Source organism: Diplotaxodon limnothrissa, linkage group LG23, assembly GCF_057381915.1.
Source record: "Diplotaxodon limnothrissa isolate DT_005_m linkage group LG23, D_limnothrissa_male_GT1.1, whole genome shotgun sequence".
NCBI lineage: Eukaryota > Metazoa > Chordata > Actinopteri > Cichliformes > Cichlidae > Diplotaxodon > Diplotaxodon limnothrissa.
Window position 1 is genome coordinate 700400 of NC_140617.1, and position 23359 is coordinate 723758.

Sequence of the window (23359 nt, forward strand, 5' to 3'; positions counted from 1 at the left end):
GCATTTTGATCATTTCATGTGATATCAAATGTTTCCACATCTGACTGTTGGGAAATTGTGGGAAGCTGCAGCAGATCAAGACTTTAAAAAGATCAAACGCTTTCTTTGCTTCGGGGTCAGTTTCTCCTGCAGATAAATTCACATTTGAATACTTTAATAATAACTCAAAAACTATACATGCATGATGTGCTTTGTTTTGCAGGTTGGAACCCAAAAGGCAGACAAACATCTGACATGTAAGTTTTGTGTGCAGGCTGCAGAGATTCAATTTAAAGAATATAAAGGCTATAAAAGTGATGTGCACCCATGTACACCCATATCAAAGCGACCCCCCCCCCTATTCTTGGCAAACGTATTCAAAATTTGCATAGAAATTAATGTCTAAGTGGGCTAAACGACATAATTGACATGCAATTAGCAATATTATGAGGAGGAAACCTAATGAAGTTTTAGTGGCTATGCCAACCTAAGAATGATCACTGCTTAATTATCATATTAATGAAGTCATTAGTTGTCACTTAACTTGGATGACAGGTAAGGTAAGAATGTCGTGACCCTACAATTTCCCCATCAAATGTGTATTCAACACTAATTACCCCCAAGTGCAGATCTCTGAAATCTGTAGAGTGACGTCCCTTTGAAATGTGAACGGCAAACTTCTGAGGTATAGACACGCACACCTCCATGTAAGAAAGAAACAGACATTTATTGAAACGTTGACTAAAGCATCTCCAAGGTCACCTGAGAACACAAATCAGTCCCGCTAGTCCGACATGAAAAAAACTGGGCAGCAGATGGAAGCGAGGTCGGGCCGGCGCCACAGGTTAACACAAAACACGTTTCCAGTAAACACTACGGCACGAAACAACAACCCTCACACGGGTCAAACGAGCACTGCGGCTCGCCATCCTCCCATTCCCCGACCCCGTTCTTTCATTCCAATTCATTTCAATTACGCAGTCGTTCCCACCTTCTTCCCCGTGTCCCGATTAGCTCAGCCGGGCAATTTACAGTTGATCTTGCCTCATCTAAGGCCGAGCAGCGGTGGAGGCAGGGAGACGAGCAGTAATGGAATGAAATGTCACTCAGTCGCTGCCTTTGTCACAGCGATGCTGAGCAGGCCTGATGGGAGGGGTTCGAAAGGCCTCGTTAGTAGGTGAAAAGGTGTGTGTGTGTTGTGAGCAATGAGTGTACGTAAATAGACAACAACATGGTGTCCAGCTCTGCTGTGTCTCTCTGGTTCACTCGTGGCCGTCGCCACTGTGATCTGAATGAGTAACACTGCCGCTTCGCTTCCACGTGTAAAAGCTGCCGCTCCCATCAAGGCTTCTTCACCTTTTTCACCGAAGACGAGCTGGACGCCGATTCTCTCCGCTTGCGCTGCAATGCACAAATACACGACAGTCACGCTGGGGTTTGCTACGACCACTTAATGAATAACATCCAAAATGCCTACAACGGAGAAAAGTCTGACCCACTCATGCTGCGCTCTCCCCTGCTAACACCTGCTGTTTGCCTCAGGAGGGTGAAGACAGTCATTAGTCTCTACTGTTCTTTTCTACTGCTGCAGAGCTTTATTATGAGGCTATGAGCAGGTTCGACCCTTTTCAACACAGATACAAAAAAGCAACCACGACGAGTGACTGCTGCAATAACGAGCGCTGGATTCTTCATTGGTTTCTCGCCCATTAATACTACTAATAATAGTATAAAACAAAAATTATTACACAATGATAACGGTTTGGAAAAGTTCGTTTCCGAGTTTCACAAACATACCGAGTTGGGGGTAAGCGGTGCTCCTACAACGTCGATGATCTGCTCCTTGGCTTCCACCTTAATGTCATCTGCATTGAGCCAGGACTGAGATTCAGCCCCTGGGGTGGATGCTGTAGTGCTGTTGGTGGCGTTGATGTCCCCACCCTGTGATGCAATGACTGGACCGGCTCCTACAGTTCCCACGCACCCGCCGGCCTTCAGCAGGGCCTCGTAGCGATGACGCAGCATCTGCTGCTCGTATTCACAGTTGCTGTGGGCCTGCTTCAATTCATACAGCAGCACCAAGTCACTACGAAGCTCATTGAACATCTGCACAATCTCCTCAGTGGGCATGGGGTTAAGATCTACAGAAGGGCACAAAGAGGAAAGACTAAAGTGTGATTTAAGCACTTTAACACATTTATTTAGTTGATGGTGTGTACAGTCTACGCATGCACAGTGTGTTTAGCTAAAGTGGTTACATGTTACAAAGTGTTGTTGCATTACTGTCAACTGTAACGTGAAGTGAGCGCCTGAGATGCTGCAAACAAATATAAAGACAAGTGAAAAACGTCCTGTGTGTTCAACTAAACTCTAACTTATTTGTAGCATCCCTGCAATGCTTCAAAGGTTACATAATCCTTTTATTTCCTTCTGTACTGAAACTAAACTCTGTCGCAAAGAAGAGTTAAGACTGTGAAACTGGGGAATGTTAACAAATTGCTAAAGTTTAGTCATCCTCACCCACTCCTTGCTCTATCAGGATCTGCTCAATGGCCTTGATCTTCTTCTGGCCTACGGAGCTTGGCAGTTTCATCTTAATAACACACAAACACGCAGAGAAAAATGCGCGCGCACACACACACACACACACACACACGAGCGTGATTTAAGGTACCGGGACATTAGGATAAACAGCTCTACCTCGGGGCTTTTAATTCGTATGAAATGCACTTCAGCGGGCCAGATCAAAATGTCTTTATCCACTGAACTCTATCTGACTGATTAGCTGTGGGGCCACTCCACTCCTTTAGCTGTGCAAATGTATTTTCCATAGAGAGCGGCAGCTCCTCATCAGTCTTGAAGATGAATAAGAGTCCCCGTGCTAGGCTAGGTTTTACAGATATTAGCTAGTCAGTAATAGAATTAATTATCACAGTGATAAGAGGAATAGCTACTAAAGTCAGAAACTCTAGTTTCTCACAAATCAGTATCTTGAAATTAAGAGTTGGACAAACAAAAACTTTCTATTTTAAAGAATTTCACATTTTTACTTTTACATCAATTCCCTAAGAGTGATTTTATAGGACTATTTAATAATATTGAACAGGACGGAGCTATACTCACCCTCTGACTGCGCAGTGTGACGCCCGCTGATTTGAAGTCAGGGAATTTGATGCCTGCCGTCTCTGGAACAGCCTAAACAAGAAAAACTATAAATGCGAGACACAAACTGTTTGGATACGTCTGAAACGTCACCATAGAGGCATTATTATGGATCAAACTGGGTTTAAATGTTACTTAGAACACTGAGAGAAGATCGGTGCGGTTTATTAGAGACACTTGTCCCATCAAAATAAAGAAATGACCAAAACACCACTTAAAGCAAGTAACAATTAATTTAGTGCAAAATGAGGACAAAGCTGCACCGTGACCATTATTGTTATTAAAATTCTCCCCATTGTTGCTTTTCTTTGACTTCCTCTGTTACCAGCAGTCATGTGCTTTACTTTGCTCTTCTTGAGTGAAATCCTATCATACCGGTTTTTCTGTTTCTCTTTTTTGTGGAAGCTTCTTCTTGGAAACTCTCTTTTCAGCTCGTCTCAACTCTGTCGTTGTGTCAGCTGCCTTAATGAGTTTTTGCAGATCCTGGGCTTTCTTCTCACGCTCTTTCTTCCTAGTCTCAATTTTCCTTAGCTCCTGAACAAGATACTCCTCTTCTGCCACCTGCAGGGAAAAACGGAGAAATGCGGTCTTTCACATTTAAAATGCTGTGAAAAATCTTTTTCTTTTTTTTTCCCCCCACAAAAAGAACATGTCTATACACCTGCACATAGATACAGGTCAAAATGCAAAATCACAAACCTGTTCAGGTGTGCGATTGAACAGCTTTTCCAGTTGCTCTTTGCGGCGCCTTTCATGGCCAGCGTCAAAGATGTAGATTTTGGGTTCTGTCCCTGATGCTGCGCGCACTTTGGTCAGCTTACCACAAATGCTATAATATCGTTCTTTCAGGTCCTCCACAGAGCGTTTCTGACAAAAAACAAACAAAACAGTTTTTAAAATTAAAACGTGTGTTCTTTAAATTCCCCTTACTGTAATTTTCAAATCCATTATAGATGAGGCACTAAACACTTACTCTGTATTGCTGGTGATCATATCGGTCATGGACAACGATGAAGCGTAAGTCAAACCGCTTGCAAAGGTCAAACAGGTGGTCTGTCTCTGCTTTAGTCCAGCCATCATCGTGGAGATGCATTTGGTACTCTTGCTCCGAGTACACTGGCACCTGCACTGTCTATAGAGGTAAAACAGAGAAACAGTGAAAAAGGATGAATAATGCGAAAGGACGGGTAGCTGCAACCACATGTCCTTCTTGCCTGTACTACATAAGCAGAAGAGGGTTTTCCCTACCTTGTTAAAGCGAGCAAAAGGGTAGTCCTTGCCCTCTTCTGCAACACGTCTCCAGTGGTGGAATATGGCCCCGTCTCTGCGTGCTGGATTTGTGAAGGGCATCCACTTCCAGGGACGAACCTTTTTACAGCCTAACTTGGCTTTGACTGTCCTATAACCTTGAGTGGTGTCACTAGGCAGCAGGGGGGGTGCATCCCTATGGACAAACAGAAAAAACAATTCTTTATTATCAATATTCTAATTGTTATCATAAAATCAAGAAACACAGAAATGCAAAGTTATTTACAAAACACTTTAGATTCCTTCCAAATGCAAATAAATCCTTTTGAAATTCCCAAACAGGAAACATTAAAAAGGCCTTTATGCATTTCAGATTAACTGACTAATATTGAAAAAGAAAAGCATACTTCTTATCAGAATAAAGCAGAGCGTAGACCTCTCTGTGCATTCCCTCTGGTCTCTTGAAGGTCAGCGTCTCTGTTGCTTTCTTGGTTTTTTTCTGAGGTGGAAGATGCAGACATTCGTTATTCAACTGCAAAAATATTTGTGCTCAAACAATTGTAATACACATCTCTTCAGTTTCTCTCCCTGGCAAAAGCTTTGAGCTGTAAGTACATAAGTACATTATTATACCTGCATGTTACGAACCCAACAGCTAGTGAAATTCATTGAAAGTATAATTTAAACCAGTGTTACTTAAATCCAGGGACAGACATCGTTAGAATTATCGTATACAACACAAAACACAAACGTCCATCTCACTATAAGACAAACATGAATAACACAGTCTCACCTTGTCTGAGTTGATGAGGTCTTTCTTGGTGATGGGACCATCATTATCCCCTCCGGTCAACTCAAGAATATCTCTGACATCAGCACCGGTAGCCATGGCTGTATGAGATTAACTGTTTAGCTATTTAACGTTTTGAAAAATCTATCAAAGCTAAATAACACGAATTAATTCACGCGCACTCATTCATTCTGTGCATGTGGTAACGAAAGACTCGTCGTACACACTCCTAGCTAAGCGCTAATGCTAATGTTAGCATTTCGGTAGCAACGCTTAGGTCTCAGAACCGCAAACAGCAATATAAAGAGTTCGTAAGAGTTTATATTCCTAATATTACTGCGTACTTGACTACAATATGTGAACATTACAGGGCCATTTATAATGAACATTCACGAGATAGCTGTTAAGGCAAAGAGAGCAATTAGCACAAAACCGACACTCCTTCCGTCCCCGCTCATATCGTTGTGACTAGACGGATTGCCTATTAATTATCGCCCCCGTGAGGTCTGGCGGGCATAACAACTCGAATTCAGCTTTATTATGTTTACATTGTTAAATAATGTAAACGACAGTGGAGGTTAAAAATACCAACAAAATCATTGCAATAGAATACAAATTCTTCAAACCATGCCCGGCACATTTGTAAAATAATTGCAGAGCATAAAACTGTGATGCCATTATAAAAATAGTAACGCTTCAAACATGAAGGACCTGTTTGTCACGTTTCTTTGAAAACATATAAACCTTTGCTACTTATTTTACCGTTCATCAAACTTTATGTACGCTTGCACATTATTCTGAAAATCAATGTACGTGCCGCGATGTCCTTAGTTTTAAAAGAAAATACCGGAAGCAGACCCTTTCATTGAATGAAGACAGCTTGGTGATATGAAACTGAAACTGGACTTGGTTGATTTATTTCGTAAGAACTCGATAAGTGAAAGTTATCAGGCCATATATATATATATATATTTTTAATGTAGACTAATTTGTCTGGGACGATTTTATTTTATTTTTTTACATTTCAGTCCACACTCCTCACCGGATGGTGGCGGTAATGTACCATTTTGCTGTTTGCCAAACGCCGATAAATAATATAAAGAAGAAGAAGAACCTCTCGTTTAAACTCATGCTTCCTCCTTCTTTCCGCCATTTTCCTCCGTTGGCGTACCAGTGAGAGGTGTTGTACGAATTCAGTATATGTGCTTTTGAGTTTCTCTTTAGAAGCGCAAGAATCACTAATATCAAATTTTCTAGTACAGTTTCCTTTCATAAGCACTAATTTGCGTAAGAAAATGTCCAACGAGCAGGTAGAAACTACCACAGAGCAAGCAGGCCAGCAGCAGCTGTCGACGCCGCCGCAGCAGCAGCCGACTTCGCAGCAGGGGTAAGGCCATTCATCGAGGTTCCTTTGTTGCGGCTTATTAGCTAGTTAGCTTAATTTGTTTTCTTACACAGCGATAAATTTGTATACAGCGGCATCTGTTTAATTATATTTTTTAAAAATGCAATTAATGGTAGACTAGCAGCCCCGGTGTGCTTTAAATACGTTCTGTACGTGTTTTTCTAGCTTAAGCGGCATTTGGGGCCCGTCTATTTACCGAATGCAACCCTGCGTTATATATTACTGGATGTATGATAGGATTAAAAGTACATGTAGCTATTGCTTTGTTGCAACAGAAAGTGGACATATTTAACTTTATGTCCGGTCGCTGTTGCTGCTTTTTGGCATTACTTAAACAGTTTAATATAGCACAGGCCCGCTTTATCCAAGGAGAGGCCTAGCCATGCGGCTGGATTGCAGATAGCAGGCTGCTAGTTAACCATTGTGTGTCTGTGTAAATGATGCCTGTGTCTGCAGTTAGTATTAGCATTTAGCATTGAAATTCACTTTTCCCGAGGCAGCGGTTTCCAAACTTTATTTGCTAGGCCCTCCTTTGTTTTACAAGGAAACCTTCTGTAAACAAATAAACAAACAAAAGTAAACTGCAATAAAATAAACTACCACCTACCAAATAAATAAACAACAGACCCCCCCCTCCCACCCCACCTTGGGAACCACTGACATGAGGTATCTTTCTGTTCCCCCAGATTTTGGAAAATGTTTTGTTACAGTAGTTATAAGGAGTTAAACACAACTATAGCTAATTAAAGTACAAAAAAACACAATATAACGAAACATTTTAAAGTAAGATGGATGGATTGTAATGAAGCAAAAATGGGAGATGTGATGGATGTGAGTTTGGCAAGTCTTTTAAAAGCTTTTTAAAGTATGTTTAGAAAGTTTTGTGAACTTTACATTTTGCAGGGAAATGAATGGAAAAGGCAAGAATGAGGCCAATGCCAGCAGGAAGGAAAGGCCTCAGAAGAGAGGTGGAGGTGGTCGCTATGAGCCCTATGGAAACGCAAACAAGAGATACCGCGTTTTCGTCAGCAACATCCCATATGATGTGAAGTGGCAAGCCCTGAAAGATCTGATGAAAGAGAAAGGTAAGGTATCAGGATTAGGGGTTGACTCGTGTCACATTTTTGACATGATAAAAGATCAAATCAGGATGCAGGGTCATTTTGTTTGACCACTGCAGTTTTGAAGAGCTCTGGGGAGTTGTACAGTGTTGTCTGAGACCATGCTGGAGTCACTTGGAACAATGGTTGTGGACAAGGTCCCCTTTTTTTAAAAATCTGTCTGTCAGCTAAGGAGTCGCTGCAGACGTGTACAAGCGTGGTGAACCTGGATGTTTGAATTTTCAGTCTCCCTTAAGATTACTAAAATCTTGAGTTTTTGTGAAGTGGCGGTCGTAAATGTGCAAAGGAAGTCCACTAACTCGAAAGTCCAATGGCTTGTGATCATGAATGGGATAATGATGTGGTTCCTCCCCCAAGAAATGCATTAAAAATACAGTTCTTTGTTACAGTATAGTGATTTTTTTTTGGTCCAGAAACATGGAAAAGGTTGCTTTCAGTTGAAATTTGTAATTAACAGTAAAACTTACACACTTAAGATTTATTAACTTGTGGTCAAACCTTCGGAGAAATGTAATATTTAATTTGTGATGCAGTAAATGTGGATGTGAGTAAGGATTATTTAAAAGTCAATTAAAGTGTTAAACATGTTGTGTAGCTATGGAGTAATGCATTTAACTGGCACCTATTTGAGCATGTGTTAAGAAGGGTACAATGCTTTTTCAGAAGGTCCAAGTAGTATTTGTTTCATGACAACTGACTGTGGAGTTAAATTGCATTTTCTTTTTTAGGTGTGACCTTGACAAGCAAATGTTTTTCTCGGCAGATCTTCATGTTGTACCAAGCACAGCTTTGTGCTGCGGATTTATTTGGGGTACAGGTCTACAAAACGAAGCAGCTTCTTATGCACCGTCCTTGTCTCTAGAGGTTTGGTCATCAATGTCCATCTGTTGAGCAGACATGACCTGGAACAAAGGCGTGGCTGTGGTCGACGCTGAATCCAAATTACGATCGTGCATTTCAGGACCAGGTCCAGTCCATGATCAGGTTGGCAGTTAGAGAAGCTTCTCATCCAAAAGTTTTTCTTCATTACGATTATGGGTAGGTTTCTAGCTCAGCTAGGCTCAGCTGATGGACTGAGGGTTAAAACCGTTGACAAAGTTTGCTGAGGTTTGACAGGAAAGCGGCTGAGGTATTAAGGCGGCTTTGCCAACTTGAAATTATTTGGTCAATTATCTTCAGGTAGAAGAGGTGGTGTTTGCGGCATCATATCCAACTTGAAAGGCTGTTGGCCAGTCCAAAAGTTGTTGTCCTCAGTCTACTGCGTTTGGTGTTTCGGGAGAATTCTAACAAGGACGGGCTAAGAAGTCTCAATTAATTAAAGAAAGAGGGGAAAAGTCCAAGCTTGCTTTTTGTAGACCTGTACCAGATTGTGCTGAATGAGGTGCTGGGGGAAGGCTCAGGACTGGCTGTCTGAGCTCACTGTCACCGGCCACCCTACTTGTTTCTGCTCTAAACCCCCATTGTTCTCTCGGCTTCTCTCCCCTTGGTGTGTGTCGTCTCTGGAATCTGATTTGTAGTGGGTGAGGTAACGTACGTGGAACACTTAATGGACGCAGAAGGCAAATCCAGGGTAAGTGCAAATACATACAAATAAAACACACGAATAAGCCTAGACAAACCTGTGTTTGTCAGCTTTGGTTTCCTTATTTACTATGTTGGAATTGTTCAGATACAAACCTGGTGGAGTGTGTGTGACACGGTGACGTGCCGGAGGCATGTTTCATTTGAAGTTGTCTGTGGCATTGACTCGAGGCCATCGAAGGGTTGATGATCTTATAACAGGACTTCAGCTCCTTTGTAGCCAATCCTGTGGGATTGCAGTAGCTGATAATGTCCCTGTGGTTGTGGGATTTGCTCCTTATGATCTAATGGGCCGTAGTCTGCAAGAGGTCGTAGCAAGGCTGCTAGATGGTTGATAAATAAAACTCATTCCATAGAACTGCTGGAAAACTCTAATATCTCAGTAGTTGGGAATCCTCTGTCACTGTCTGCCTTTAGGATGCTGGGGGAAAACTCTATTGAATACATTTGCCTGTATTGTGTTACTGGCTTGGCTTAAAAAGATCTTAACAATGTAGTGTTATTTTGGAAGCACAGATGTGACCAAGGCTGTAGGCTTGTGTATGGTGATGAACTTTTAATTGCATGAGATTGTTTATTGTGACCTGTCAAAATATGTCCAGTGTTACAATCACTTTAACTAATTTGAAATATTTTCTCTTCCCTTTGATTTGACCTGTTCCAATGACTTCAATCAACAAAGGGTTGTGCGTAAGTAGACTTTAACTTATCGTCAAAAGCAAATAGTGCAAACTGCACGTGAGACATGCACCAGTGTTTTACACACATTTCTCACTGGAAATGTGTTTTTGTCAGTGTTGTTGAGTTCAGGACGGAAGAGTTGATGAAGAAAGCAGTGGAGAAGGTCAACAAGCACAACCTCAATGGTCGGCCCCTCAAAGTGAAAGAGGTAGGTCCCAGAGGGGGAAGCTGTCCGACGCACAGACAAAAGCTGTACTTGTGGATTTGGCCGACTCATTATTTTGTGCTTCTTTGTAAGGACCCTGATGGTGTGATTTGCCAGCGGGAGATCAACAAGGCCCAAGGTGGAGGCCCTCCAGGAGGTCACGGCGGAATGGGGGGAATGGGAGGCATGGGAGGAATGGGTGGAATGGGCGGAATGGATCGTATGGGTCCTGGACCAAATGGTCCCATGGTCAACATTCCTCCGAGCCTCCTGAATAACCCGAACATCCCCAATGAGATCATCCATGGTCTCCAGGCTGGCAGGATTGGCAGCACTGTCTTTGTGGCTAATGTAAGCCTTAGTGATTTATCCGTTTTTCAGTCTGTATACAAATACTGAATATATGGAACTGTGTCTTATTGTAACTTTAGTCTTGTCTAATTAACTGTCTGAAACTACCTACAGCTTGACTACAAAGTGGGCTGGAAGAAGCTGAAGGAGGTGTTCAGCATGGCGGGCATGGTGGTGAGGGCGGACATTCTGGAGGACAAGGACGGGAAAAGTCGAGGCATGGGCACCGTCACATTTGATATGTCCATCGAAGCAGTGCAGGCTGTCTGTATCCTTTGGAAAAATTCAGCATTTCTATGGTAGCCATTGAATCTTTTTGAATCTCTCGTGTGTGTGCGCGTGTGTGTGTGTGTGTGCGCGCGCGCCCGCATGTTTTCCTTAACGGTTTCAAAGCAATGTTCAATGGACAGCTCCTGTTTAACAGGACGATGCACGTCAAACTGGTATGTTGCCTTTGCTGTACATTAGAGCTCTATGGCCTGACGATGAGTATGGTTACAATGCCTTTGCCTTTTTTACAGGATGAGAAATCTCTTCCTAAAGATTTTGGACCACCGGACAGAGCAGCTGCCCTTCCCCGTGAGTATACATCGAACCTTGTTCTAGTATAACAGAAGGTTTTGAGAGTTTAAAATATTCACGTCGATTAAAGTCCCGATTTTTATGATTAATTTTGTTAAATTAGATGAAATATTTAGTTTTGTCTCACTCGAGTTGCTGCATTGAAGACCACTTTGATCCATGCTACCATAGTTTTTGTTAAACTGGGGAGAGAGAAACCCAGTAACTATTTAAATGATATTCCAAAACTACTTGACGTCGCCCATCTCCTCTACTGTCTGCTCATGCTTCATGTCTGTTTCCCAGCAGCCCCTGGGGTCATGTGATCTTTGTTTCATGGAGGTCGACATTGGTTTACTGCTTCCCCTGAAAGTGTCAGCTGTATTTATGCTTGTGTGTGTGTGTGTGTGTGTGTGTGTGTGTGTGTGTGTGTGCGTGTGTGCGCGTGTGTGCGCGCACACACACAATCTTCAAACTTAACCTGTTGTCTCTGAACCAGGTGGCCTGAGTGGTATTGGTTTGGGACTGGGACCTGGGGGCCAACCTATTGATGCTACTCAGCTCAACAGAGGTGGTGGTGCAGGGATGGGCAACATGGGTCCTGGAGGTACACAACTGCAGCTTCTTAAAACACATTAATTTATTTTTAATCCACTGACTAAAAGACAGCAGTGAAGTGAGAGCTCAGTGTCACTCTGTCCCTGTAGGTATGGAAGGAATGGGCTTCGCCAACATGGGAGGCCGGATGGGAGGAGGAGGTATGTAGTAAAACTTTGAGTCTACCTACATTTGGTCTTTCCAAAAAAAAGTGCCTTCTGTAATATTAATGTCTTTGTTTATAGGGATGGACAACTTTGGAGGAATGAACATGGACCGCTTTGGCTCTTCAGGGATGGGCAGGATGAACGGTAAGCAAGTGTCGAAAACCCACTCAGCACTCCAGAGCAAGCGTGGAACAGTTTCACGTTTTGCTGGATGTCTAATGGTTTCATCTCTTGCATTGTCAGAGATGGACCGTGGGATTGGTGGTGCTTTTGACAGGGAATTTGGGCGAAATGAAATGGGAATGTCTCGCAATAATTTTGGAGACTCCTTTGAAAGAGGAATGGGTTAGTATTTACAGGATTCTGTTTGAAAGCCACACTGGTGCTTACTTCCACTCATGCATTTTTCTCTCTCTTCTGTTTGCTCACTTTTATAGGAAGCTCGCTGGGAATGGACCGCATGGGCTCTGGAATGGACCGCATGGGAACCAACATGGACCGCATGGGAGGAATGGATCGGATGGGAATGGACAGGATGGACCGCGTGTCTGATCTAGATAGGATGGGTTCCGGGTTTGACCGAATGGGCTCTGGGATGGATCGGCTGGGACCCAGTATGGACAGGGTCGGACCTGGTCTGGATCGTATGAGTTCAGGTATGGATCGCCTCGGCCCATCTGGATTTGACCGCTTGGGCCCATCTAGCTTGGACCGCATGGGGGGTGGTGGCGGTGGCGGCGGCGGCGGCATGGACTTTGGCTCTCCGATGGGAATGGATCGCATGGGCAACACCGGGATTGACAGAATGGCGAGCAACTTCGACCGCATGGGCTCTGCCGGAGGACTTGACCGTTTTCCATCTGGCGGCCTTGACCGCATGAGCTCTGGAATTGACCGGATGGGATCTGGAGGTGTTGGTGGTCAGTTTGACCGTTCTGGTGACTTGGAGCGTGGATTTGGCGGCAATTCCTTTGGAGGAGCTGGGGCTGGAGGTCCTGGAGCCGGGGGAAGCAATGTCAGGAAGGGATGTCAGATCTTTGTCAGGAATGTAAGTTAATCCACACTTTAGCTTGGCGTATTCACTGGAGAAGTATGTCTATACTTTAAATTAATTTGGGGATATTTTTGTCTTTCAGCTGCCTTTTGACTTCACCTGGAAGATGCTGAAGGATACCTTCAACGCATGCGGTAAGACTCAAATCAAATGAAATCAGCACTGTTAATCAGCATTTTCAGTCATTTTGGACATCTGTGTTCATCCTCCTTTAGGAATGGTCCAGTATGCTGATATTAAGATGGAGAACGGGAAGTCCAAGGGCTGCGGTGTGGTTCGCTTTGACAATCCCGAAACTGCCGAGCGCGCCTGCCGGACCATGAACGGCTATCGCCTGAATGGAAGAGAAATTGATGTTAGGATTGACAGGAATGCATAACCTGTGTGTCCGTGTTGCATCTGACATTATTTTAGTTTGTGATCTCACTCTGTACTCCTGAACTGCCCCTTCACCCAGTATACCATGTTAGATAAATGTAACAGTGAAACTCTTTATTTTTGCCCTTTTCAGACATTGGATGTGTCACATGTTAAAATCACTCAGACATGGGTAAGCTTGACTTTGAATGAAGCTATGAGGACTATTAGACTGATCACCATGTGTCAGAGTACCACTCAGTGAGAGATCTTACTGCAGCTCAAAAATGAATTTGAGATGTGAGGCTGTTAATGTTCACGTTATTCTCCTTTGGGGTTCTACAGTGAGCTCAGGAGACATAACTCAAACATTAGCTCGTGCTGTTATTGCTTTCTTGAGTTTTAAGAAGTGATTCAGGCATGAAGCCAGCACGTTCAGATGCTGTTACAAAAGTAAAACTAAATGCATGTCTGAAATGGGCTTTAGTGACACGTCATAGTCAAAGTGTTTGTTTTTCCTTCTGTTTAAATTTTTTAGAGACCAACTTTTAATTTTTTATTTTTGTCCTATCATGCTTCCTGTCAGTGCTTTTGTTCTGTAAGGTGTTTTGATAAAATAAACCTCAATATTTGAAACGCGTTCACTGTTTGTGGTGCTCGTGCGCTGATCGTACGTTTCATAACATGTGAGCTAAATGAGCCAAATAGTGAGCAGCGACTGCAGGTCAAAGTTGATCTCGTAAATATGAGGCACAAACACTGGGGCGGTGGAACGGTCCTGTTGAGCTCTGGTTGGCTATTACAATGAGCTGTAGTCCAGCCCCCTCGTGGACGAGGGAGGTCACCACCGGAAGAAGGTCACAAGCACGACGTTCAAGATGGCGACCCCCTTATGTCGGTGTTATCAGGTGAGTGTTTGGGCCATGTGTGTAAAATATCCACGTAAAAACACCACAAAACGATAAGGGAACGAACTGAAACGACATTTATTCCACGGCCTCTTTTAGCCGAAACGGCGAAAATCTCAATTTCGTTTAACTTCTCTGCTAAACGTGCTGTAAGCTAGCCGAGCTAGCCGTCTGAATAGAGGGGTAAGCAGCCGGTGTCTCAGCTCTTGGAGTTGGGAGCATATAAAATGTTGGAATTTCAGTGAAAAGTCCAAAAGCTCCAAACATTGTTTCTGGAAAACTTTATTTCTATCGTTAGCTTGTTTGCTGCTGCTTCACTTGAAGCGTTCCGATAAAGAAGTTTCCTGTAAAAACACCAAAGCTTCGTGATTTATCGTCACGTTCAGTTCAAGAGTTTATTTCAGCCTCGAGTGTCTGCTGAACTTTGTTTCTTTGTCCAGATATGTGTAAGAAGGGGTTTGGTGGCTTTCCCTTCCTCCTACCTGCTGCTTTCCAACAGACCCAATGTCTACACGATACGTGGGCTCCTCACACACTCTCCACAGGTAACAACACCTGGAATAAGTCCTACTTGACCCTGATTATGTCTGCCTTTGCCATATAGTCTATATACTGTTGGTTTATATTGGCATATATAATCATTAGTATTAACACAGAAAGATACTTGGGGTGCTTTAAAATGCTAAAATGTCACAGTTTATTCAGGGAAGTCGTACTGCAGCTTGTAGTTTAGAGTTAACCTGCGTTTGTATAGTTTCTGAAAGGCTTTGCTGAAACTTTAATACAAATGCTTGGTAATTTTCCTCTTTTAGCCCAAGTCTAGCACACTGTATCTAGATAGATATAGATGGTGGGATTTCTTTTCTCTCTAAAAATCAACTGTTGGTCAGGTTTACATTTTTAGAACTCTGGCACAAGAAATACATTTGAGAAATACAAACTCTATATTTGCATTCATCCTAACCTGGTGGGGTTTTTGTGTGTCTTCAAGGTGCCTCAGTCAGCCCTTCTTCAAGTAAGGTATTTGTCAGGAGAGCGGGGTGGTGGACGAAGAGGTTTCCTGGGAGAGTTTTTGGATAACCTCAAACAGGAGCTAAACAAGAGCAAGGAAATGAAAGAAAACATCAAAAAGTTTCGAGAAGAGGCCAAAAAACTCGAGGAGTCAGAGGCACTGAAGCAAGCTCGGAGGAAATATGTAAGTATCTGGCCGCACGCTGAACTTCTGTCACTTAAACTAGTAGCAGGTCTGGAAATGCTCTTCTTGTCTTTTCCCAGAAAAATATAGAGTCTGAAACAGTGAAGACGTCCGAGGTTCTCAGGAAGAAGTTGGGAAACATTTCAGAGACGGTCAAAGAGGTAAATATGACAGGTACACGTATAAACTCTGATTGTTGTAGTCATGCTGCTGAAGCTGGTACGATTCTGTATGTTTGTAAGGGACTGGAAGAGGTCAGCCGGACAGAATTTGGGAAGAAAATCAAAGAAGGAATGGAAGAAGCTGCCAAAACAGCAAAGACATCTGCTGAGACTGTCTCCAAGAGTGGAGAGATGCTGGGGAAGACGGGCGCATTTAAAGCAATATCGCAGGTATGCAGTCACAGTGCAAGTTAAATATGATTCACCTTTTATTTCTCCTGTACAGCATGTATGACGCATAAACGTGTTACCATTATTCTCAGAGCTATCATTAAAGACGAGGTCATTATTTACTAACTATTAGAAATAATTTGTGTCACTGACAGATTTTCTGTTTTTAGGGAATGGAGAGTGTGAAGAAAGAGATCGGTGACTTGGGTCACACTGGCCCTTATCGGCCTCCCACCAGACTCAGAAAGAGGACGGAATTCTCCTCCAAGGGGGCAGCGGATGAAAGCAGGGTCTTTGAGGCCAACGAGTACGTGAGGGCCCTCTGTTTGCCTGATGCTAAGAGGGGACATGCCCCTCAGCTTCACGATCAATATTTGGATCGATCGGGCCAATATTACTAAAGATATAAGAATTGAAACTCACCCAAAGCTAAAAGCAGCGAGAGCTGGGACTCACGTCCGATCAGATACCCAGAAACTGACATTAATATTATTTCTTCAGCAGGTTTTGGTATCATCAGCTTAACACCATCAAATGACAGTTTTCACACAAACTGTTGCCTGATGTTTGGAGGAGGACTGTAACAGCTGTGTGCCATTTCCTCCACCTCATTGTCATTTCAAGTGTTTCATTTCTATTTGCCTTGTTGATCTGGCTGTAAAGTGCTTATTTATCACATTTTATATCACTGTATATGTTTATATCATCACTTTAGGGAAGCTATGGGCGTGGTGCTCCACAAAGACTCAAAATGGTACCAGCAGTGGAAGGACTTCAAAGACAACAACGTGGTCTTTAACAGTAAGCAATAACCCCCCCCCCCTTCATGTTACACATACTGACTCTTTGTTTTAGTCGCTCAGGCGTTACCTGCTTAACTGTCCCAGTGTAATTATAGGAGAGGACCAATGATATGTCTGTTGTCTTAAATGTGATGCTGCTGCATCTTCACTGTTGACCCCGAGTAATAAAGCTGGCGTACTTTTGTGTTTGGCCGGCGATGGCGTTACTGACCCTCCAGTTTATTAGCATCTATTAATAAGCATTTTCTGAGAGAGCAGGGTGATGGAAGATGTAGCTACACTCGGTTAATTTTATGTGCATTAGTTATGGAAACGCTGTTAATGATTAATAATGTTTGGACGTGTGAAAGATGGCCTTTCAGGTGGGACGTTACACAAAGTAATCATGTAGTTTTTTTCACAGCCATTTGGGCCCCATCAGCGTTTCTAAGCTGAAAATGCTGATCACTCACTTCTGTGTTTGATAAAATAACATTGCTGGCAAACTGCTGCCATGAAAGTCTTTCATTCCAGTTTGGGATGCAGGATGAGTCTTTGATTGGTTTCACGCTTTTCTTGCCCTGCTTTCTGTGAGGTGAAGCTCTCCGCCGCCCACATGTTCTGACACATTTGTGAATGTTTTGACTCAAAATGCTATAAACAAACATGCTGCTTGTATAATGTGCTTATTGTTAGAAAGACAAATATTCGTACTGCTTTCCTGAACTTATCCAGGCCTGGAAATCAGATTACCTTTGTATCCAAACCTCTGACAAACTGATTTTTTTAATAATCACAGGGTTCTTTGAGATGAAGATGAAATATGATGAGAGTGACAACGCGTTTATCAGAGCGTCCCGTGCCGTCACTGACAAGATGACTGACATCATAGGTGAGCATCTGTGGGAACTGTCGGTGCTTTGAAACACACAATTCTTACATGTATCTCTTTTTATGCTTGAAAGACTTAATTTGTATTCGTGGACCTTGATATGATGTCTAGTCAAGATGTTTTTAGTAACATATGCGGTACTGATCCACCAATAGAGGATCAGTACCTGGTCCTCAGCCAGGACAGGGTGGAGTGCCCACTCCTCGGGGGGGAAGTGGAGTCGTTCATAAGGAGCACAGCTCCTCCACACAGGGCTGTGCGATATGACTATAATCTGATATCGCGATATAAGACATCCGCCGTCCAACAGCGATATATTTCACAAACATTTTGCATTTTCTGTCCATTCTGTGAATCTCGGGCAGCTCGACTTGTGTGAAGTGTTTCCAGCTGTGCGTCGTGTAGCTGGAGTCGAGTGTTTTGACCGATGCTGAAAGATACATTTTTAGACATAAGTTGAAAGGCCGCCGTTTTCTTTGAGTATTTATTACACGGCGTGTTCTAAGGTTTATTTGTTAGCACCTGACGGCTCTTTTTAGCTTCTCGTCTCTAAACACTCTGCATCTTTCACGTGATTCAATTTATTTTGAAAAATCTCAACAGGATCTTCAGCTTTATTGTGAAAGGTTTATGTGGAAAATAAACAAGCGGATGGTGGTTTTACCGTCGTTGTTGCTAACGACAACGCATAAAAACAGTCGCTTGTCCGTCCGCAGTGTGGTGATATTAAATGTAAGAGAGAACTTTAAGAAGCTAATTCTGCAGTGACCATCAAAACGGTGAAAAAATATTGGCGTGAACAGTTTATTTTGCGACAGCAGGAAGTAAACGATATGAAACGACAGACATTTTCATATCGTTGTATCAAACAGCCCGACCTCCACATCCAAAGGACCCGGTTGGGGTGATTCAGACATCTGATCGGATAAGCAGAAGAGGATTGACTTACGTAAAGATGAAAGTCTTTATATTATTGGAGGTTAAATCGCTGTTTATCATATACTTGATGAATCTTTTACAAATCTTTGTCCTGCTCGTCCGTGTGCATAAAGGTGGACTGTTTTCAAAGACTGAGATGTCTGAAGTGCTGACAGAGATTTTGAAGGTGGACCCGTCCTTTGACAAAGACTCCTTTCTCAAGCAGTGTGAGCGAGACATCATCCCCAACATACTGGAGGTAACACCAATCTCAGCAGATATCACTCAAGTTTTTCTAAATCTTTAAACTGTCATTTAGAGTGTACCTCTGCAAAAGGAGAATACTCGGTACGACTGTGCACTGCCTTCATAAAACAAGTCAGGACGACCATTTAAGCCTTTTTTCCACACAGGCCATGATTCGAGGGGAGCTGGAGGTTCTGAAGGACTGGTGCTATGAAGCGGTACGTCCTTTTGCACACGCTGGCTCTGCGTGTTTAAATAAGTGGACTGACAGCTCCATGGCTCTGCTGTGCCTCGATTCTCTGCAGGTGGCCAGTTTTTCATGAAGTGTCTTTGTCATTATGTGATCTCCATTTTCTCCTTCACTGGGTTTGCAGACGTACAGCCAGCTGGCTCATCCAATCCAGCAAGCCAAGGCCATGGGGCTTCAGTTCCACTCCAAGATTCTGGACATCGACAGTATTGATGTAAGTTGCGTAAGATGAGACTCTGCGGGCTGATACTCAGACTACTGGCTCTTCTTTGCAATCTCAGGTTTAAAAATAGCAACACTTCATCAGTTTGCAGTTCATACGTGTGCTGACGGGAGCTGTAACGACTCTGATCACTGATTCGACTTTTATATTTGTAAATGTTTCACCTGATGAAGGGAAATCCTTGAATTCTGGTCAGTAAATATTCATGCATGTTGTTCTCCAGCTGGCCATGGGTAAGATGATGGACCAGGGTCCAGTGCTGATTATCACTTTCCAGGCTCAGTTAGTCATGGTGATCCGAAACACCAAAGGAGAAGTGGTGGAAGGAGATCCTGTAAGTCACACACACACACACACACACACACACACACACACAGAGTTGTTGGTTGATCGTGAACTATTACAGAGCTTTAGCTGGCATGTTGTCACACTCACACGTGTGTGAGATCTTTTAAATTGATCATTAAGTGAATGCAACGAGACGGTGGAGTCATATTCAGCCGTTTGGCCTTTGTTTATTCAGACCCAGAAAGCTTTATGGGCTGTGAATCAGCCGCCGAGGACAGCTCGGGGACGCGTTTGGTTGGAAGCGAGGTCAAAGTATCCATTCAGCACCGTGCAGCTGGCAGATGCCCAGTGCTCAGGATACAAGGCTTCTGCCAAAGGATAAATGGTGGATGTACTGTTCCTCTGGAGTTTATAAGCTGAGCTCTAATGTCTGAGCATTAAATGACACACTCGACCATTTATGGCTCCTGGACTCAGCGACTCTGTTTCCATGTCTTTCATCTTTCAAACTTTTTAATGCGACGTCTGGATGTTGACTGAAACTGAAAATGCCAAGAAGCTTTCTGCACAGGCTGAGCCCCTCCCTTTGAACCACAGGAGACTGTGTGTTCGATCAAGCCAGCAGCAAAACAGATGTTTGTGTCGTGGTTCAATCAGTCGCTTACAGATGTATCATCATGTTATTTGTGTTGTTTGAATTTAAAGTGAAGTGATCTCATCTGTCATCTTTCCTCCAGGAAAAAGTCCTCCGGATGATGTACGTGTGGGCTCTCTGCCGAGACCAGGAAGAGCTCAACCCGTACGCTGCCTGGAGACTATTGGATATCTCCGCCTCGAGCACGGAGCAGATCCTCTAAGACTCTTTGATGTGCACTAAACACTCACAGTCAGGGAGGAGGGGACACACACAGGTGGACGTGTGGGGGCCGGACTTTGCTACGAAAACACTGTGGAGTAGTGTTGCTGAAAGCTCGAGCTGCTTCTCCATCTATTGGCTTTGCTCCGTCAGTTATTCCTGACCGTTCCTCAGGCTCACACTTGGGGGCAGTAGACCACCAACAACATTCATCCAAAGTCCTTCTTGCAGCCTGTAGGCTGAGCTTTGCTGTTTGATGCAGCTCTGCCATTGTTGGCTTTAAATGATGCCATTTTATCAATATGGGAAACAATCATGTGGGAATCAGCCGATAGATTTGTAACTAAAACTTATGTCGTCAAACAGACTCCTTCATATCCTGTCACCGTGACGTCACCGTGATGTCACCGTATACCTTTATTCCACCGTCTTTCTCCATCAAAAAGAGACGCACACCATCAACTTACTGGGCCCAGAGTTGGAACCATTGATCCCAGTGGCTGTGGGAGGTGCTACTGCAAAAAACAAAACCACTGCCGTGATTTTATTTCCAAAAATTAACTTTGTTGCACAACACTATGGAATATCTGGTTTTCAAGCATGTGGGATGGTCGTTTCAGGACTAAGGCAAACGCTGGTCCTGAAGTCGCAGCACGCCAGCACCTGATTGGTGGAAGAGGTGACAGTGGCTGCTTTCGCCAGTGCCAATCAGTGCGCTCCCATCTTTACTGAGGATTGTCGTCCTTGTATGTATGATAATGCTTCAGTGTGATTGTTGACCTGTAAGAGTCTATATTTATTATAAGAAATAAAATGAACAGTCACCTTTGGAAACAACTTTCAATCCACCTTTTTGGTTTTTTAACGGTTCATTTTGGGACGAGATCATGTGATTCCTTCGAGGGCAGTTGCTAATTATTTTTTTAATTAAATCCTCGTGTGGGATTTCACTGTTTATGTCATCTTTCCTTTGGGAGCATCTCCGGGGCTGAGCGGAGGCTGAGCACTCATTGGTTTGTCAGTGTGATGATGTAGGGTGACCTGGATTGTTTCATCGGCGATTCGTGCCGTTCGTGTTTCTCCTCGGTGACTTCTGGTGCGACTGCTCGGCCTTCAGTGCTGTGATGTGCCAGCCTCACTGTGCCTTGTTGTGCGGTCAGCATCCCAGGAGCTCGTCTCAGAAACGTGGAGGTTAGAAAGGCCACGTGGGACCTGAAGCATCTCCAGTCTGGGGACAGAAAGAGTTCATCTCTACGGTTTTATTTCTGTTGTGTCTGCTCAATAACTTTTGTAACACCTTCAGACAGTTTCATGGAAGAACAACAAAATCTTTATCAGTGTGCTTTTCTGATGTACACTGACTGGACATATTTTTAGGTACACTTTGCTGGGACTGTAGTGGACCCTCTTTATGTCACAGCACAGACTGGAGGTGTTGGAAACGTTCCTCAGAGGTTTTGCTCCATACATGACAGCGTTACACAGTCAGTCAGTGTGTCAGCTGCACACGCCAAAGGTGCTCTGTTGGACTGAGGTCTGCAGTGAGCTCCATCTGAAGATGGTAACTGTTTTCATAAAATGATGGACATGGTCAGCAACAATACTCAGGTCGGCCGTGACATTTAAACGATGCTCAGTTGGTGCTAAGGGGCCCACAGTGTCAGATCCACAGGATTACACCTGAACTGCTGATACAAGCAGGATGGATCCATACTTTCATGTTTCATCACCAAATGTGATCCGACCTGGAATGGGAGTTGGATTCTGATTCTATTACTGGCATCAATTATTGATTCGATCCTTTATTGATTCTGTTATTGAGTCTGTTGGGTTCTCACTGGCTCGCTGTGACTGTCACCGCCATTGCTAAGCAGCGTATGTTACTTAATTACTCCCAGGATAAAGTATTTCATTACATTACTTTGCTGCTTCAGCTGAATCACAGCTGAGGCTACGGTCCCGCACACCAACGCAAGTTCCTGTCGCAATGAAGGCGCAAGCGAGCTTTCTCTCAGTATTCAGGTATGAACTCACAGCTGACAGGCGCAAAGAGGAAACCAGCACAAAGACACTTGTGATCGCCACAGTGATCCTACTTCAGAAAACAGGTAGAAACCGAGGCTGCAGCTGGACTCATCAGTTTGAAGTTCAGGGTCAGTTTGGGCTGGGGCTAGCTCAGTGTGTTCAGCGTATTCAATCATGTTTCTATTTATGTATTTATTAGTAGTAGTACTAGTAATAATTTAGTTAGTTTCTTGCTCTCTGTAAACTGTAGAGATGTTTATGTGGGGAAATCCCAGTAGATCATCAGTTTCATTCAGATCAGCCGGTCTGGAGCCAACAAGCCGCCATGTTCAGAGTCGCTGAACATTGTGACACTCGGTGTGACCTTCACGGTCACCGTGACCATGTCTGCCTGCATAAATGCACTGAATTAGCTGATTACATATTTGCATTAATGTGCAGTTGAACCCAGTAAAGTTGAGTAAATGTTTTCAGTCCAGATGAAATGCTGATGGCAGCAGATGTTCGTTGTGTGCAGCAGTAACGAGGCAGCTCGGGACAGATGCTGAGCAGAATGCAGTGTTGCATTCATTTGGTCCTGCGTCGCTCACGGAAGCTGACAGCGGCTGGTGGTTGCTCATACACAGGCTTGCATGTCTGCACATGCAGACCAGCACCTCCACTGTTCAAGCGCTGTCCTGGATGATGAATCCTGACTATTGCTAAGCTGTGCTGAGGCTGCAGCTCCCTGTTGCTATGCTCATCGCTCACAGTGCACCTCCGTGGTCTCGCACACACCACTCCCCACTCAGGGTCCAGAGGAGCATCCTCGGAGAATCCACAACTGGTCAGACGGATCCTGCTGACCGAGAGAAGACCCGACTCATTTGTGTTTGTTCCATATGCTATCACGTTGATGATGAGCTCACACACAGTGTGCAGCATCAAATAGTCATCAGTTGTGTTTACAGCACTATACTTTGATGCTACTACTTCAGGTGGAAGTGAGTGACACACATGAACACCTGAGTGAATAAACTATATTATATAACAGCTCCACTGTGCATATAATAAGAACAAGAATTCTTATTCCCAGCCTTAAACGAGCCAACAGTATTTGAATGGGTGGAAAGAGCGTCGTAGGGT

At 43.6% G+C, this 23359-nt stretch overlaps 3 protein-coding genes across 4 annotated transcripts; 2 read left to right on the forward strand and 1 right to left on the reverse strand.

The window, feature by feature from the left end:
• Positions 1-735: 735 nt before the first annotated feature.
• Positions 736-5620, reverse strand: dmap1 (DNA methyltransferase 1 associated protein 1). The gene is made up of 10 exons (XM_085348091.1): positions 5183-5620; positions 4797-4888; positions 4390-4585; positions 4115-4273; positions 3841-4008; positions 3517-3702; positions 3103-3174; positions 2500-2572; positions 1777-2120; positions 736-1380 (listed from the first exon to the last, which is right to left on the reverse strand). The coding sequence occupies exons 1-10, from the start codon at positions 5276-5278 to the stop codon at positions 1321-1323; spliced, it is 1446 nt and encodes a 481-aa protein (XP_085204217.1). The 5' UTR covers positions 5279-5620; the 3' UTR covers positions 736-1320.
• A 731-nt stretch (positions 5621-6351) lies between these two features.
• hnrnpm (heterogeneous nuclear ribonucleoprotein M) lies at positions 6352-13893 on the forward strand. 2 transcript variants are annotated; one of them, XM_085348189.1, is made up of 16 exons: positions 6352-6566; positions 7488-7669; positions 9223-9275; positions 9969-9976; positions 10082-10175; positions 10266-10523; positions 10638-10791; positions 10917-10966; positions 11045-11102; positions 11584-11691; positions 11792-11842; positions 11927-11992; positions 12092-12193; positions 12286-12896; positions 12985-13036; positions 13118-13893. In XM_085348189.1, the coding sequence occupies exons 1-16, from the start codon at positions 6475-6477 to the stop codon at positions 13279-13281; spliced, it is 2103 nt and encodes a 700-aa protein (XP_085204315.1). In that variant the 5' UTR covers positions 6352-6474; the 3' UTR covers positions 13282-13893. The 2 variants fall into 2 exon arrangements, with proteins under 2 accessions (XP_085204315.1, XP_085204314.1); XM_085348188.1 differs by lacking the exons at positions 6352-6566; positions 7488-7669; positions 9223-9275; positions 12092-12193 and having other exon boundaries at positions 9310-9976; positions 10917-11102.
• A 243-nt stretch (positions 13894-14136) lies between these two features.
• timm44 (translocase of inner mitochondrial membrane 44 homolog (yeast)) lies at positions 14137-21106 on the forward strand. Its single transcript, XM_085348289.1, has 13 exons — positions 14137-14167; positions 14608-14712; positions 15159-15362; positions 15443-15523; positions 15605-15754; positions 15925-16061; positions 16470-16555; positions 17336-17428; positions 18481-18605; positions 18760-18810; positions 18967-19056; positions 19289-19399; positions 20091-21106. The coding sequence occupies exons 1-13, from the start codon at positions 14138-14140 to the stop codon at positions 20208-20210; spliced, it is 1383 nt and encodes a 460-aa protein (XP_085204415.1). The 5' UTR covers position 14137; the 3' UTR covers positions 20211-21106.
• Positions 21107-23359: the final 2253 nt, after the last annotated feature.